At 36.5% G+C, this 17,950-nt stretch overlaps 1 protein-coding gene across 2 annotated transcripts in view; it reads right to left on the minus strand.

Annotated features, from left to right (window-relative positions):
- SCN2A (sodium voltage-gated channel alpha subunit 2) overlaps window positions 1-17,950 on the minus strand; it is an 87,780-nt gene that overhangs the window by 61,372 nt on the left and 8,458 nt on the right. The window contains exons 4-10 of one of the 2 annotated variants that reach the window (XM_055572391.1): window positions 11,541-11,630; window positions 10,670-10,798; window positions 10,009-10,100; window positions 8,854-9,126; window positions 3,785-3,848; window positions 2,119-2,260; window positions 1,772-1,978 (exon numbers count right to left, since the gene is read on the minus strand). In XM_055572391.1, coding sequence (XP_055428366.1) covers window positions 1,772-1,978; window positions 2,119-2,260; window positions 3,785-3,848; window positions 8,854-9,126; window positions 10,009-10,100; window positions 10,670-10,798; window positions 11,541-11,630 — 997 coding nt within the window. Of the gene's footprint in view, window positions 1-1,771; window positions 1,979-2,118; window positions 2,261-3,784; window positions 3,849-8,853; window positions 9,127-10,008; window positions 10,101-10,195; window positions 10,288-10,669; window positions 10,799-11,540; window positions 11,631-17,950 lie in introns of both variants that reach the window. The other variant, XM_055572393.1, reaches the window with a different exon arrangement.

Consider the following 17,950-nt stretch of genomic DNA (forward strand, 5'->3'; position numbering starts at 1 on the left):
GCAGGCTACAGTCCATCAAGTCGCAAAGAGACAGACATGACTGAAGCGACTTAGCACACACACATTATCATTAAACCAATTAAAGAATTAAAATTAAGAGAAAAGTGAAAGATGACACATGTGACTTCAAGAAAGATCAAGCCGTGGCTTCACACTACACATTCTAATTATCTAATAAAATGCATAAGACACTCAAATATCATAAAGATTTTTTCTATTATTTAAACAATGTCATAAGAAGCAAATAATTTAAGAACTAAAGGTTTCCTATTTTAACCTGACCTAGCACACTTCCACTTGACAGTGACTTTTAGTGCCAGTATAAATATTTAAATTTAATTCAGTCAAGTATTTTTTTAATAAACGTTTTTTTCTCTTTGACTTAAAATGATTATTTCACTAAGAAAAGCACAATGAAAACAAATTAGACATTGTATATAAGAAAACCCCCGATGATGGCATCTGAGTGAATTTATAAATTACAACAGTACAATTATTGGAAAGATAAAGTGCTCAATATTGTTGCTGCTATTCCAGTATAATTGTATTTATCTGATCTTTATTACATATTAGGATACTCAGTGTTAAAAGGGAGCTGTACTCTACATTCAATAAAAACGAATATAGGCGATTGGATTAACAACATTAAGGCAAGCACATATAACTAGAGAAATTACTTTGAAACTTCATCGAGTCCAAATTATACGATTTACAGGGTAGTGGGCACAGAATGTAATGATTTAGCATGTTTATGTACCAGTGTTTTCTTTACGCAATCCACAAACTTGCATTTGAATTCTTCAAATAGAAAATAAATAGGTCTTTGTCTTTTTTTCCAGACTCTATAAAATAATCTTCTCAGTTTGACCCGGGTTTTCTGACCTTTCCCACCTCTAGTGACACTAACGAAGAAGCAACCAGAACTGAATTCTGCTTCCCCAGAAGATTAAGAAAATAGTTCAATTGAAGGCATGTAGGTATAACTACTTTGTGAGCTTGAGTGAATGAAGGGTCACAAGGGAGAAAAAAATGCCAATGAACTCATATAATTTGCCATGTTTGGATGTCATTACTATAGTTAAGTGATCATGTTAGTGGCTCAGTCATGTCTGACTCTGCAACTCCATGCTTTGTAGGCTGCCAGGCTCCTCTATCCATGGGATTCTCCAGGCAAGAAGACAGGAGTGGGTAGCCATTCCCTTCTTCAGCATTATCTTCCCAACCCAGGGATCAAATCCATGTCTCTGGCATTGCAGGTGGATTCTTTACAGTCTGAGCCACCAGGGAAGCCCAAGTAATCATCAAAATAAAAGAATAAGTCTCTAATTACCAAATAGGCTCCTGCTGCTGCTGCTGCTAAGTCGCTTCAGTCGTGTCCGACTCTGTGCGACCCCATAGACAGTACCCTACCAGGCTTCCCCGTCCCTGGGATTCTCCAGGCAAGAACACTGGAGTGGGTTGCCATTTCCTTCTCCAATGCATGAAAATGAAAAGTGAAAGTGAAGTCGCTCAGTCGTGTTCGACTCTAGTGACCCCAGGGACTGCAGCCTACCAGGCTCCTCCGTCCATGGGATTTTCTAGGCAAAAGTACTGGAGTGGGGTGCCATTGCCTTCTCCAAATAGGCTCCCAACTAACACGTATTAAACACATATGGCATGTTTCTAATGTCAGTTATCACTGCTGATTTTGTGTGTTTAAATGTCTCTGATCTTGACAGTATGGTCAGAGGATGGAGATAAACACAAAAGGGCTCGATGCTTGCTACCATACCTGAGCTTCTTCTTGTTGCTTTTTAAGCTGTTCAAGCATCTGCTGAAATTCAGCTTCTTTCTGTTCAGCCTCTTCCAGCGTTGCCTGATTCTGTTCTTCATAGGCCATGGCCACCACAGCCAGGATCAAATTTATTAGATAGAAGGAGCCCAAGAAAATGACCAGCACAAAAAATATCATGTATGTTTTCCCAGCAGCACGTAGTGTCTGTAAAAATGGAAGAGATATTTTATTAAATTTTATACAGAATGTTACAGGCATGTACTCTCAGTAATAAAGTATTTTATAGCAGTTCTCTTATCTCAGGAGTTCATGCTTCCCAGAAGAATCATTTTATCTGTTCTCACCAGCTGATAAAGGTTTTCCCAGAAGTCTTGAGTCATGAGACGAAATAAGGACAGGAAAGCCCAGCTAAAGGTGTCGAAGCTTGTGTAGCCATAGTTGGGGTTTCGACCAGCCTTCACACAGATGTATCCTTCTGGACACTGGCTGTGATTAGGTGAAAAGAAAGAGGGGACATCAGTCACTGAAAGTTGGATGGCTGGCTTTCCTGTTTTTATAGACCCTGATGTCTATTTTATGCAACACAAGAAAAAGCAGATTGTTCTCACTTTACTCAGTGCTGAGTCCAGGACTAAGGGGACTGATTTACATAACAACAGGATCTGCTAAGTCTATTTGTGGATTTCTCTGTGATTTATGATTGCCATTATTATATTTATCATGCCTCCCTATAAGAACAATCATATTATGATTACTATCTTCTGATATGTGTGAAGATGAACAGAAAAATAAGTCTGCAGGGAAAAATTTGATTTTCACTGAAGATACCTAAAGGCAGAAGTGTGTTGAGTGTGGAGGTAGGAAAGAGGGGTAAGAAAAAGATTGGGGGGGGGTGCACACCAAGAAGAGTGAATGAGTCTGCAGAGTGAACATTTCACAGTATGACCTTAATGATTAAGCTGACCTGGACTCAACATTGTGCTTGACACTCTGGGCTGTGTGATCTTGGGCAAGTTGCTGGTTTGGAACACCTTGCATGTAAGAAAAGGCTAATAACAGAACCTGCCTCCAAACTTACAATCACTGAATAAGGCATCATATGTAAAACACTTAGTACAGTACAGAGAAGAGTTAAAATCAGTCTGTGTTACTTATCATTAAGATCTGGAGATAAATGCAGCACAATATCATATGAGCCAAATGCAAAGCTTGTTACGGTTGGGGATTCTGCTACAGGTACTAGTTACTAATGTCCCCAATAGCACCTTCCTCAGAAAGAACATCAGCCTTCCATTTATGATTCTAAAATCTCGTAAATACAGAAAGAACTATTTCTCTGAATTTTCCTCCTAGCTTTAGCTCCAGGGAAAATGCTTCTTAAAAACAAGCATTCACATAATGCCAGTTATGATCATTAAAAGTACTTAGAGAATGCTGTAATAGCTATACATTCATTAATCCATTTAATTCTCACAGCCACCTTATAATTTATTCCCACTTATCCCATGGGGAAATCAGGGGAAGGAAAGGTGACATTATATGGTGAAGTTCGGGTTTGAATTTGTGTAAACTCTCCAGTCTATGCTCTTAACCACTTTGCTAAAATATGTTAAACGTGTACTCACCACAGATCAGATACTGACATTATCTTCAGATATATTTTATGCCATGGAGACCACATTAGTATATATAGAATATCACACTTACAAAAGAACATGGTTATGAATTCTATTAACTTGAGCTTTTTATGTATATGTATTGTTTTTCTTTCTATTTTCCATTGAACTAATTTGGAAGATTAGCTGTGACCTAGTATGGAAAAATAATTGCTGCATGAGTGTGTGAAGGAGGTGAGAATCCACACTTATCCCAGCTATTTTGAGTCAGCGTGAAGTGGAATTTATGGAGGGCTTTGAATGAGGAGCAAGTGGGGGTTAGGGTGGGCAGGAAGTGGCAGGTTAAGGCCTATGGAGCAGTGTGGACTGAGGCTCAACACAAAACAGCACTTACCCTGCATCAGAGCTGTTGCCACAAAGCAGAGCATCATTTTGCCCTTCCAAAAAATAAAAGTGACCTATTTAAAAGAACAAAGAATAGAAAGAATCATTTTGAAGAACCTTCAAAACACTTCAGCCACTGTGTCTGGGTAATAAAGCTTGCATTTTTTAAAAGCATAATAAAATTGATAAAATAATAAATATGTATATGAAGTGAAGTGAAGTGAAAGTCACTCGTGTCTGACTCTGAGACCCCATGGACTATACAGTCCATGGAATCCTCCAGGTCAGAATACTGGAGTGGGTAGCCTTTCCCTTCTCCAGGGGATCTTCCCAACCCAGAGATCTAACCCAGGTCTCCTGCATTGCAGGTGGATTCTTTACCAGCTGAGCCACCAGGGAAGCCCAAATATGTATATGGCTAAATGAAAATAATAACGGATACCATACAAATATCACAAACATTTTTGATTAAACAAATATTTAGAAAATCTGTTTAAAAATAAATTTTTGTAAGATGTAACTATTATAGCATTCCTTATCAGTTTTATTGCAAATATAAACTCAAATCACTTAAATAAGTGTTAGTCTCTTAGTCATGTCCAGCTCTTTGTGACCCCATGGACTGTGGCCCGCCAGGCTCCTCTGTCCATGGAATTTTCCAGGCAAGAATACTGGAGTGCTATTCCTTTCTCCAGCGGATCTTTCTAACCCAGTGATCGAACCCAGGTGAGATAATTAAAAAATAGTTGTCAAACTGATATTTTTTACTTGGCACAGAAAGTGAGAGAAAGAAAAGCCTTGTTGCTTCTAAATGCTGCCATGAAATAACATTTTACTCTACAAATACATTTTGTCAAAATGGATTCAGACTTGTTTTTCCCGCCACTTTTAACTTAGGTTCTTGTGAAAATTGGGCTTAGTTGTTTGCCCTTTCCATGATGCTATAAATAAGTGTTTTGTTTTGAGTTTTGGCTTGATTATTGTCTTTCAAGATAAACTTGTCCCTTTGGAGATGAAGATTTTCTAAGTATACCTAGTTTTTATTCTTAAGGAATACCTTATACATGACGCTAATAAGTTGCAAAGAATATCTCAGGAAACAGACAAATGCATAAACATACATATTTACATATTCACATACAAAAACACACAGACATAAACACATTTAAACACACACACATATCCCTCACAAATTGGTTTTTTTTAGTTTTCAGAAATACTTAGAGTTTATATTCAAAGAATATCTTAATTTATTACATAGGTCAATCTGAGTCACAGTTTTATGAAAAAAATTAGATCATTACCTCATAACATATATCAAAAAATAATTCTAAAGATTTAGAAACAAGTCCATTAATATAAAAATATGAAGAATTTCTATAATGTAGAATATATGAGGCTGTTTTATATGTAGAATATCTAGGTGAAAATTTGTATTATCTCTGAATCCAAAGGCATTTATAAACTTAAATATGGGGGGAAAAAAACCCACAAATTTGATGACTTGATTGCCTAAAAATCAAAGTCATTTAGGCATCAAAAACAATGAGAAGAAAAATAAGCTAGAGAATACATTTGCAAAAAAAAAGACAAAAGGTTAATATACTTGATAAATTATAGAATTCTTACAAATTTCCCAAAATATACTATCATTTCATAGAATAATGAGTAAAAATACTAACAGATAATTCATATTATATAAAATATATTAATTGCTAATGCTACTGATAAACATATTATAAATTCTACCACATTAATAATTAAAAAGAAAATATACTTTTCTGTCTACCATACAGTAACAGTTAATATTAATGGGAATTCAGTAAAGTCGACACTGCTATAGGAGTTATATAGTTTGATCTCTCTAGAGCAGAATTTGAGAGTATGCCTCTCTAGCCATCTTTCATGCAAAGATGGGCACATAAAAGACAGAAATGGTATGGACCTAACAGAAGCAGAAGATATTAGGAAGAGGTGGCAACAATACACAGAAGAACTGTACAAAAAAAAAGATCTTCATGACCAGATAAGCATGATGGTGTGATCACTCACCTAGAGCCAGACATCCTGGAAAGTGAAGTCAAATGGGCCTTAGGAAGCATCACTACAAACAAAGCTAGAGGTGAACTATTTCAAATCCTAAAAGATGATGCTATTAAAGTGCTGCACTCAACATGCCAGCAAATTTGGAAAACTCAGCAGTGGCCACAGGACTGGAAGTGATCAGTTTTCATTTCAATCCCAAAGAAAGGCAATGCCAAAGATTGTTCAAACTACCACACAATCACACACGCTAAAAATGTAGTGCTCAAAATTCTCTAAGCCAGGCTTCAACAGTATGTGAATCGTGAACTTCCAGATTTTCAAGCTGGTTTTAGAAAAGGCAAAGGAACCAGAGATCAAATTGCCAACATCCGTTGGATCACTGAAAAATCAAGAGAATACCGGGAAAACATTTACTTCTGCTTTATTGACTATGCCAAAGCCTTTGACTGTGTGGATCACAGCAAACTGGAAAATTTTTAAAGAGATGGGAATACCAGACCACCTGACCTGCTTCCTGAGAAATCTGTATGCAGGTCAGGAAGCAAGAGTTAGAACTGAACATGGATCTACAGACTGGTTGTTGCTGGGAAAGGAGTATGTTAACACTGCATATTGTCACCCTGCTTATTTAACTTAATGCAGAGTACATCATGCAAAATGCCAGGCTGGATGAAGCACAACCTGGAATTAAGACTGCCAGGAGAAATATCAGTAACCTCAGATATGCAGATGACACCACTCTTATGGCAGAAAGAGAAGAACTAAAGATCTTCTTGATGAAAGGGAAAGAGGAGAGTGAAAAAGTTGGCTTTAAAATTCAACATTCAGAAAATGAAGATCATGGCATCCGGTCCCATCACTTCATGGCAACAGATGGGGAAACAATGGAAACAGTGACAGACTTTATTTTGGGGGGCTCCAGAATCACTTCAGATGGTGACTGCAGCCATGAAATTAAAAGACCCTTGCTCCTTGGAAGAAAAGTTATGACCAAACTAGATAACATATTACAAAGCAGAGACATTACTTTGCCAGCAAAGGTCCATCTAGTCAAACCTATGGCTTTTCCAGTAGTCATTTATGGATGTGAGAGTCGTACTATAAAGAAAGCTGAGCACCAAAGAATTGATGCTTTTGAACTGTGGTGTTGAAGAAGACTCTTGAGAGTCCCTTGGACAGCAAGGAGATCCAATGAGTCCATCCTAAAGAAAATCAGTCCTGAATATTCATTGGAAGGACTGATACTGAAGCTGAAACTCCAATACTTTGGCCACCTGATGAGAAGAACTGACTCATTGGAAAAGATCCTGATGCTGGGAAAGATTGAAGGCATGAGGAGAAGGGGACGACAGAGGATAAGATGGTTGGATGGTATCACCTACTCGATGGACATGAGTTTGAGCAAGCTGCAGGAGCTGGTGATGGACAGGGAAGCCTGGCATGCTGCAGTCTATGTGGTCGCAATGCGTCGGACCCCCACTGAGTGACTGAACTGAACTGAACTAAGCCTTAATATGGTCAAACTCTTTAACATTCCAAAATTCTATTGGTATAAATCTATCTGAAAGAAACAATCAGAAATACATGAAAAATTTATGTGCAAAGATTGTCACTATGCTGCTATTATAATATTAATAAATAGGAAAGCCCATAAACAATTAAATTATTTGTTTTATTTATTCACTTAGCCAGTGAACCTTAATCTCTCCAGTATAAATCTTCATACCAATACGAACTCTTAAAACATTAATATAATGTGGGAAATGATAAATTTTCATATAGTTCTAAAAGTCATGAAAGATACCTCAGACTAAGCATCCCTGTGGAATACTGATAATCAAGAGACCAATGGAAGTTGGCTAGTTAATTGTACACAGAGAATAAGGAATTTGGACATTCCAATGACAGAGGGGCTGCCTTCAATAAGAAATTATACGGAAGTACGTGTGTGTTTAGTCGCTAAGTCATGTCTGACTCTAGACTCCATGGACTGTAGCCTGCCAGGTTCCTCTGTCCATGGGATTTCCCAGGCAAGAATACTGGTGGGTTGCCATTTTCTTCTCAAGGGGATCTTCCCAACCCAGGGATCAAACACCCACATCTCCTTCATTGGAAGGCAGATTCTTTACCGCCAAACTACCAGGGAAGCCCTATACTGAAGTATATCATTACTATGTTTTAAAGTCCATCTCTAAAATAAAATCAAATAATTCTAATACAATGATTGATACCAAAGAGATAAGCTGGAATGAAAATATTATAAAGGTAGGTTTTGAGTTTATACTTTCTCATTAATAAGTGATGCTGGACTAAGGCTGCTTAACTTAACTTTCTGATGAGTACACAAATTCAGATTTCATCTTGATTTTTCTACTCCCAGATATATCATAAGTGCTCAGTACATATATTGAGTCAAATTCCTCAGTCTTCTTAGCAATCCATTTCAGTAACATACACTGAATACCTAAAATTACTGATTTATTTATTAAGATGACTGAAAACTCTTGATCAATGTCTTTCAAATAAATATTTTTGTTTATACAGCATTATATTGTATTGCTTTCCAGACTCATTGGGGAAAAGAATATGTCTTCAAATGGTAACTTTTATCATGTTGATCAAAAGATAAGGAAAAAGGAATAAGGTATCATTTGATTTCTATATCACATATATTGCATGTATGTGTGCTCAGTCGCCTCAGTCATGCCTGACTCTTTGCAACCCCATGGACTGTAGCCCACCAGGCTCCTCTGTCCATGGGATTCTCCAGGCAAGAATACTAGAGTAGGTTGCCATGCTCTCCTCCAAGGGATGTTCCCAACCCAGGAATCAAACCCGTATCTCCTGCATTGCAGGCGGATTCTCCACCACTGAGCCAGCCACCAGGGGACTTCCCATCACATATATTAAGTTATCTTAAACTGGTCTAACTAATTTGTTTCACATCAAAATTGAGACAATTTTCACTATATATACTTTTTTTTTAATATTTAAAGGACTAAACAGCTTAATGGTTAAAAGAGTATATCTTACTTTTATCTTCAATATATTCATCCCAATTAAACATGCTCACTGTCCTATTGAAAGTGGTACCGTTCCCATCCAACGAGTTATTAAAGAAGGAAGTGATGTTTAGTTCAAAGGAAGAATTATCTGGGGGCCATTGCAAACATTTGTTTCGCAGGTTGCCCATAAACAGCTGTAATCCTATTAGTGCAAACACGCTCAGGCAGAACACAGTCAGGATCATTACATCTGAGAGCTTCTTCACCGACTGGATTAGGGCCCCCACGATGGTCTTCAGGCCTACAAATAAAATCAAAGGGAGGAATTTAAGTGTACTATTCAACAGCTATGTTATAGAGAAAAACATCAGGAGCTTGTCCTGGAAAATAAAGATGTCATGCAGAATGCCAACAATATTAGTTTAATGTTTGTGACTGAATAACACTTTCATGAAAAGCCCGCTAGCTGGTGAAAATGAATGAAAGCAGAATTTGTATTTTCATTAGAGAACTGTGAATGGAAACAAACCAAAAGTGTATTTCTAAATACTCTTCAGAGCAAAAGAAATGGTTTTGATATTCATGCTTAAACATCAACCTTGTATAAAGACTTTGCTTTTATTTGCAGATGTCTTACTCCCTAACCTCTCACTGGTTTTAGAAAAATCTGTATGAATAATATAGTAAGAAATCTTGAAGTCACTGAATTATGAGGTTATATATTGGTGAATTCTATCAGCTTGAGAATGGGTTAAAAAAGGAAGACATCTGAAAACTGAGTCCCATGCAGCACTCATGCTATCTCTCGCTCTTTTATTTAGTTGAAGTTAACATAATTACCAATTTTAGACCTAACTGGTCAAATTTGCATCAGTTCGAATGCCTCATAGTTTAGCTTCTATGCGGAAAGCTTGATGTTACAGGACGCAAACCATGTAGCCTGTTACTGCAAATGCCTCATGCAAAAACTTGTTAAACTCAAAGGCTGATTTAGAACTGATCATTTTAAAGAAAACAACTAGTAAAAGCAAAGAATCAAATCCATCCAAAGCATGGTGTATTGATTCTTGCTTTTTTTATAAACATTTGCAATAAGTGAAAAGCAGCAAGGCTTACGCACAAAAGCTGTGATTGTACCACTAATGCTGCTGAAGTCAGCCTCGGTGTTTAACCTAGCTCTCACCTGGAATGACTGAAATTGTTTTCAAAGCTCGGAGAACTCTGAAGGTTCTCAACGCTGAGACATTGCCCAGGTCCACAAACTCTGTCACATATCTGTAATAGGGAGTTCACACACAAACACAATAACAGAACACAAGAAACAGTTGGAGATATAAGGGGCCTACCACCTTATACCAGTTTCTTCTTACCTGGAATTACAGAAATAGTTTTCAAAGCTCTCAAGACTCTGAAAGTTCGAAGAGCTGAAACATTGCCTAGGTTTACAAATTCTGTTACATACCTGTAGAATTAAATCAGAGTTATTCAGAATTTAGGGAAATCTAAGTTGGTCTTTCAACAAGACCTTTTCAACTTCAATGAGTGTTGCCATCATATTTTCCAATTAAGAGGAAAATGGCATTGTTGCTGATCATAATCTCTATTACTTGGGAAACATTTTATTGCTTTATAGCACTAATTGAAATCAAAGCCATGTAATTTACTATGATAGTCCCTAACTTCTCCAAAGTGCATAATTTGATTGGAAGAAAAAATATCCTAAATTCACAGGATAACCAAGAAACATGCTTGATCTCTTAAGGGAAGCCACCAAGGAGAAATACAGTATAGGCTTCTACTAATGATTGAGTCTTCCTGGACAGAAAATGTATTAAGGTACTTACGCAAAAGTAATGACTGTGAAATCCAACCAATTCCATGGGTCCCGTAGAAATGTGAAATCTTCTAAACAAAAGCCCCTTGCAAGTATTTTTATAAGTGATTCAAAAGTATAAATTCCTGTAAAGGTGTACCTGAGAGAAAATATCCAAGCCCACATTAAAGATCCTGAAGGTAATTTACATGTAAATATACTAAAGGAGAAAAGCACCAAATAAAAATTAGAGGGTTCTATATAGGTCTATTTTGGTCTTCCCATGATTTAGACCATAGGTAGGGCTTAAGGAAAAAAAAAAAAGAAACATTACATACTGAAAGACATTCTCATTGACTATATATGAGTATTGTATTGCTTACATTAATTAATTTGAAGGTTCAAATAACATGATTCTATACATATTAAATGAAATACACTGGTTTTTGTCTAATTCAAGCAAGTAGTTATTAATACAAAAATAAATGAAGACTTTTTTGTTTAATAAAGTGGGCATCATTACGAGCCATGAAATATAAACTAATAAATCATATAAAAGTGATAGCTATGAGGAAAAGAACATACAAACTATATATAAATTTATCAACAGATACTAGTAATCACTGATGATCTTGAAAAGAGTGTGAGACTCATGAGGAAGATAAAGGGCTATACATATTGGCAGTCAAATCAGTGCAGTAATCTGTAACTGAATGAGCCAGGGCAAGCTTAGTACTACAGAAAATCAGTGGTTGAAATAAACTTGAGTCATTGTGTAACTGGTTTGGAGTAGCCAGTACAATTTGCTGAAGAAACTGATGAGGTGTCAAGATGATAGAAGCACAATTCAAAACATAAAGGGACAACAATATTGCAAGATTTTTAAAAAATCTTCTACTTACTCCACATTCTTTGTCCAGTCTGGAGGGTTACTCATGGTCATAAATACACAGTTGGTAAGAATAGTGCACATAATGAGCACATTGAATAAAGTAGAAGAATACCGTCAAGGAAGACAAAGGTCAATGTAAACTTTGACTTTCATATACCATTATGTCTTTTAGCATTATGAAGTTTATAACTTTTATGACCCTATGATTTTATTATTGAGCTTGCTTTTTCCATTTCCAAAATTTTAGCAACTCCATACTCAAGTCATGTCAGGCCAAGCCATGAACTATTTTGAGGTTATTTATGTCATTTTGGTATTGAAAAAGATTAAACAAATTAGTGCACTGGTAAATAATTCATCAATTTGTTTTTCTGTAAAGACTCAACAACTAAAGTACAAGCTCAGCACATAGGAAGACTCTGACAAAAATTCAAAAGAAGATTTCAAGTAACAGTCGTTCCTCATTATCTGTGGGGGATTAATTCCAGGACGCACAGTAGATACCAGAATCCAAGGATGCTCAGATCTCATAAGGCCCCTCTGTCTCCATGGGTTCTGTCTCCTCAGATTCAAACCATGGATCTTGAACACTGTACACCATCTACTATTGGTTAAATCTGTAGATATAGAACCCACAGATACAAAACCTGCAGATGGGGAGGGCCAACTGTAACTGAATGTATTATAATCCATCCTAAGGATAACCTGGTTGGAATATTCTTAATAAAATTCTAGGTGGAGTATATAATACACAGTGATTGATCATCAAATTCCAGATAGTAAAAAAAAGATGACTGGTGTTAGTACTGGCATTTCATGGGTTTGCAACTGTGGCCAAATAATTAATTTTTTTCCCTAAGCCTTGGTTCATTTTGGTACACTACGGAAAAAGAAAAAGCATTTCATAGGATTGCTGTCAGGACCAAATTAGTTAAAATATATTAAATCTCTTGCAACTTAATGTGCCTTATATGGTAGATAATCAATAAATCACTTTCCTAATTTCCTAAATCATAGAGAACACTACTTATGACAGATATCTGGTTTTTCTCATTCTACCCCACTTTCCCCATGTGTGTGGAGATAGCCAGTGCCCTTCACCCTCCTTTGTGTTGAAAAACAGCAACAAAAAAATTCTTTAAGAAAACATTCAGTAGTCAAATGTTTGAAATAACTTTCATAGTTAATAAAGAGCACAAGAGAGATTCAGTTGTAGTTTTGTAAAACAAGAGCTTTATCAAGGTACATTTAGAAAACGGATAAAAATTCCAGAATGAATAAATGCTATTAATGTCCCTTCTCACTCTACTTTTAATCATAAATCTTCATGTTACTTACACATAGCAAAATATCAGCACAATTTTAAGTGCAGTTAAATAGAACAGCGTTGCGTTGCCAATGTGTTGTTTTATGTATTGTGTTAATCTATAAAAGAAGTTTCTTTGCACCTTCAACTGACTTTAGTCAAAGCAATCACTGATTTTTCATTTTGACTGGCAGTGATGCAGGGCACATGCTTAATTCTCAGCTTGTTCAAGTGCATTCACATGAAAACACTCATAAGTGAATGATGCGGATCAGCCACGTGAGGGCACTACAGCCTAGAGAACACAGAAAAACACCAGTTCAAAGAAGAAATATTTTTCCTTTCTTGCTAAAAAGAAACAAAAAATAAGATAAATTTAAAGATGACTTCATCATTAGTATATAAAACTAGCAGATCCTCTGTGTCTGTTAGGTTGCTGGCCCTACTGAAGGGGGCGGCAGAAGATGAGATAGCTAGATAGCATCACTGACTCAATGCACACGAATGTGAGCAAATTCCAGGAGATAGTGGATGGCAGAGGAGCCTGGAAGGCTACAGTCCATGAGGTCACAAAGAGCCGAACATGACTTAGCGACTGAACAATAACAACCTACTGTAGAAAACAACCCCTTGGCAGATTGGCATCATTCAAAATACATAGTTCCCAGCCTCACACATGCTCAACACAGTCTTAATATTTCTCCACTTCACTGTCCCCACTACTCTGCAAAGATAATTCGGAATATTCTCCACTCTTCTTTGATCTCCAATCTTCTTCCTTCGCTACCCATTTCAAACTCATGATCTGATTTCCTATTTTATTGAGAGAAGAGATAGCATCAGAAGGTCATATCTTTACTTCCTAACCCCAAATTGACAAACTCTCTGTATTGAGATTCTTTCCCCCTTCCCATTTCAATGGAGGAGTTGTCAACCCCTCTACCCAAACTCTGGACACCTTCCACCTTTCCAGAACACTTCAGCAATCTCTTATCACTTTCTTCTCTTATCTTTAATATCTCCATTAGTAACTCTATCTGCTCTTACAGTCAACACAAACTTGCTTAATTCTCTCTTACCTTTTTGGTATAAAAGAGAATACTGTCCTATAGCCCACAATCTTCTAACCACTTATAGACTTCTCTTTTCCAATTTCACAGCCAACCTTCTTAGAAGAGATGTTTACTTTCTTTCGTTTATCTACCACATCCTCAGCCTACCAGTTTTCTTCCCAAATATGACAAACATCTTCATGTTGTGTAACTGAAAACAAAAGGATAATTTTGAATTCTTATCTGACTTGTTCTCTCAATAACAAGCCTGATTCTTCCCCTTTTAATTATGTTCTCTTACTTCTGCTTTCATGAGATCCCAATCCTTTGATTTTTGTCTCCTTCATGGGCAACAATTTTTTAATATCCTTTGAAATGTTATATTTCCCTTTTTAAAAATAAGGACAGAGGATATCCAAGTCATTTTCCCTCTCTTGCTATATTTATCCTAGTAGAGCTCATTAACAGTCATAGCTCCAAATACATTTACATACCCACTGATCTCAAGTATTTTTCTCCAGACTAGCCCTCTCTAGCTCAGGGAACTATGTATGGGCTTCCCTGGTGGCTCAGATGGTAAAGCGTCTGCCTGCAATGCAGGAGACCTGGGTTCAATCCCTGGATCAGGAAGATCCCCTGGAGGAGGAAATGGCAACCCACACCAGCACTCTTACCTGAAAAATCCCATAGAGGATCCTGGTACGCTACAGTTCAGGGGGTTGCAGAGTCGGACAAGACTGAGCTACCTCACTTTAGCCCTCTCTTCTGAATTAAGTAATCTATATTACCCAATTCCATATTACATCTGCACTTACGTGCACTTATTTCATTGACACTTCAAAATTTTTTGATTTCTAAAAATAAACTAAAAATGTTTTATTCCTATCCCTCTTCTCTTCTCTAATACTGCTCCTTTGACATCTCTGTATCACAATGTCTCATGATTTAGCCAGGATGAATGTGAGATTTGGTCACCTGATGCGAAGAACTGACTCACTGGAAAAGACCCTGATGCTGGGGGAGATTGAATGCAGGAGGAGAAGGGGATAACAGAGGATGAGATGGTTGGATGGCATCATCGACTTGATGGACATGAGTCTGAGCAAGCTTTGGGAGTTGGTGATGGACAGGGAAGCCCGGTGTGCTGCAGCCATGGGGTTGCATAGAGGAGGACATGACTGAGAGACTGAACTGGCTGATTGACTCAGCCAGGAACCTAGGAGCCATATTGCATTTTTCTCTTCCCTGAACCTCCACATTCAACTTAACACCAAATATTGTCAATTCTACCTGCTATGCCTGGATTCAGTGCACTTTTCCCACAATCCTCATAACACTACCTAGACTAGGTATCCATCGAATCTAATGTAAATTACTGTAACTTCACCCAAGCTGTTCTTTCTGAACCCATGCTTGACTCTATTCAATTCTTTCTGCACCCTGTACCAAAATGACCTTTGTAAATCTAATTTGGATCATTTCAATAGCTTTCCACTACCTTAGGATGATGATCAACTATATTAACAAAGAGTGGAGAGTCTAGGAGGTCTAATTCTTGTCCACCCTAAGTTCAGCTTCCTTAGTCCTCATTTCACTTTCCCAAGTCTGATATTACCGCAATTGTTTTAGGTCACGGATGAAGCAAGCTCTTTTTCAAGTCAGGATCTTAACAAATGTTACCTCTTTCCCCTGAATATGCTCTTTATCTGACATTAGCCAACTCAAACTTTTCCTCCAGCACTCAGATTAGAAGTTATTTTCAGTAAAACCTGTGCACAATAGCAGCTTTCCTGATTAGGTCTATCAGTAATATATCCTTATAGCACCAGATGCTATTCTTCCAAAGCCTAACTGATTCTTTTTCCACTAGATGGTCAACTTCATGAGGGCCATGTCTATATTGTTCACCACCATACACCCTTGCCATTGTGTAGGGTCAGTTGACTACTGAATGATGTTAGTTTGGAACCTTGTTTACTACTAAGCGAAGTACATTTTTCCTTTTTAGTGATATATTTATAAATATGGATCAAAAATACAGCATGAAATTTGTTTCCACATATATCAAGTACACAGGTTTCTACATTTTTTGAAAGAGAGAACACTGGATAAATACAAAGTGGAAATTAAAAGGCTCATGAGATTTATGTCACATAATAGACTGAGCCATGGTTTTATGTCCTTAAAAAATTTACTCTTATAATGATAAAATTTAAGTATATATAATAAAGTAAAATGTATATTTAAACTTTAATAAATAGAAAGAGTAAATATTACCCAGTAAGTTGAAAGGAATAGATCATTACACTCAAATTAGTGTTTTTCACATTGAGTGACTATCACTGAATGACTATTTTTAATTAAAAAAATACATTTAACTTAACGATCCTGACAAATGATCAAAAAGGAAACCAAATAAAACTATTTTTCTTTTAAATCAGATAAGAGATAACTAGGAGGGCTCAGGATGGGGAGCACGGGTATACCTGTGGTGGATTCATTTCAATGTTTGGCAAAATGAATACAATATTGTAAAGTTTAAAAATAAAATAAAATTAAAAAAAAAAAAGAGATAACTAGAGTCAGTTTTTTATGCTTTTAATAGATAATCTCCAAATAGAGAGTTTCAAAATCCATTACTTTTTAAAATCACTATAAATTTATTTTATCCATCTCATACCTGGAGTCTCATACCTTTAAGATACCTGGAGTCTGGTGAGTGATTGAAATAGTAAGATTTTAGATAGTGATAACAAATATACAAATATGAAAAAAAGTATAGACGTGGTATTGGTGATACTATACACTGAAAAAATATAGAAATTCCACATCAAGGCAGATTTCAAGGGGCCAGAACTAGTAACAAAATGCATGTTTTTGTTGTTTAGTCATTAAGTCGTGTCCAACTCTTTTGCAAGCCCATGGACTGTATGTAGCCCACCACACTCTTCTGTCCACTGAATTTCCCAGGCAAGAATACTAGAGTAGGGTACCATTTCCTTCACCAGGGAATCTTCCTGACTCAGGGATTAAACCCTTGTCTCTTATATTGGCAGGTGGGTTCTTTACTACTGAGCCACCAGGGAAGCCCAAAATGCATGTATTTATTTTCTAAATATATAGCACATAAAGTACATTTTTTCAGAAGAACAATGAATCCTAGAATACTATTTCCTTGTGAGATTTTGTATACAAATAAAAATAGAGGCAGGGTAACCTCATATAATATCAAGAAAAAAAGGATTTTTTAAATCTAATAATTTCTCTATACCAGGTATTCATAAAAATGTGTTAACCTTTTGACTGGTAGTAACCTGTCAGTTGGCAAGTCTAAAATATTTCCTGTGTGTATGATGAGGAAAGACTTCTTCATATTCATATTGAAAATGCTTTACATAACCTCTGACCTGGGAACTAGATGATTAAAGTACTGGCATGCCTACCCCTATATCCACGTGGGTAGGATGCAGCAGCATGAGTTTTAAAGTGATAAACTATGGATCAGATGCATCCTTTACCAATCACATGGGCTTCAGCAAGTTAATAATTGAAGGCTCAGTTTTCTTATGCAAATACAGATAATAATACCAATACTTTTCTTAGTGAATAGTTTTCTTTATTACTATTAATCATTTGTTTATTAAATATAAAAACACAGGGCATTTTTTTGTTTTCTTTTTTTTTCTCTTTGTTTTCTTAAGGAAGGGAAAGACATTGTTCTGTTCAGGGATTTTGTAATAATACATAATATCCAGAGAAGTTGCAGAGACATTTTTTACTTAAAATGTATATGAACTAGAGGCAGAAGATAGTTGTATCTAAGAGATTTCTAACATAGAGAATTTAAGCAAAGTAAGATAGGTCTTTTTCTACCTAGTCATAGATATTTGCAAGGCAGCAGAAATGTCAACTAAATGTCACATATATACTGTTAACTCTTGAGTTGTTTAATTTTGTTATTAACAAATTCCTAACCAAGTGATGACACGTGGTAACTTTTGAGCATTGAAAGCAGGAGAAACAGAAACAGTAAGTTGTTCACCCTCCTTTCCCACAGACCTC

This window comes from Bubalus kerabau, chromosome 3, assembly GCF_029407905.1.
Source record: "Bubalus kerabau isolate K-KA32 ecotype Philippines breed swamp buffalo chromosome 3, PCC_UOA_SB_1v2, whole genome shotgun sequence".
Lineage (NCBI taxonomy): Eukaryota > Metazoa > Chordata > Mammalia > Artiodactyla > Bovidae > Bubalus > Bubalus kerabau.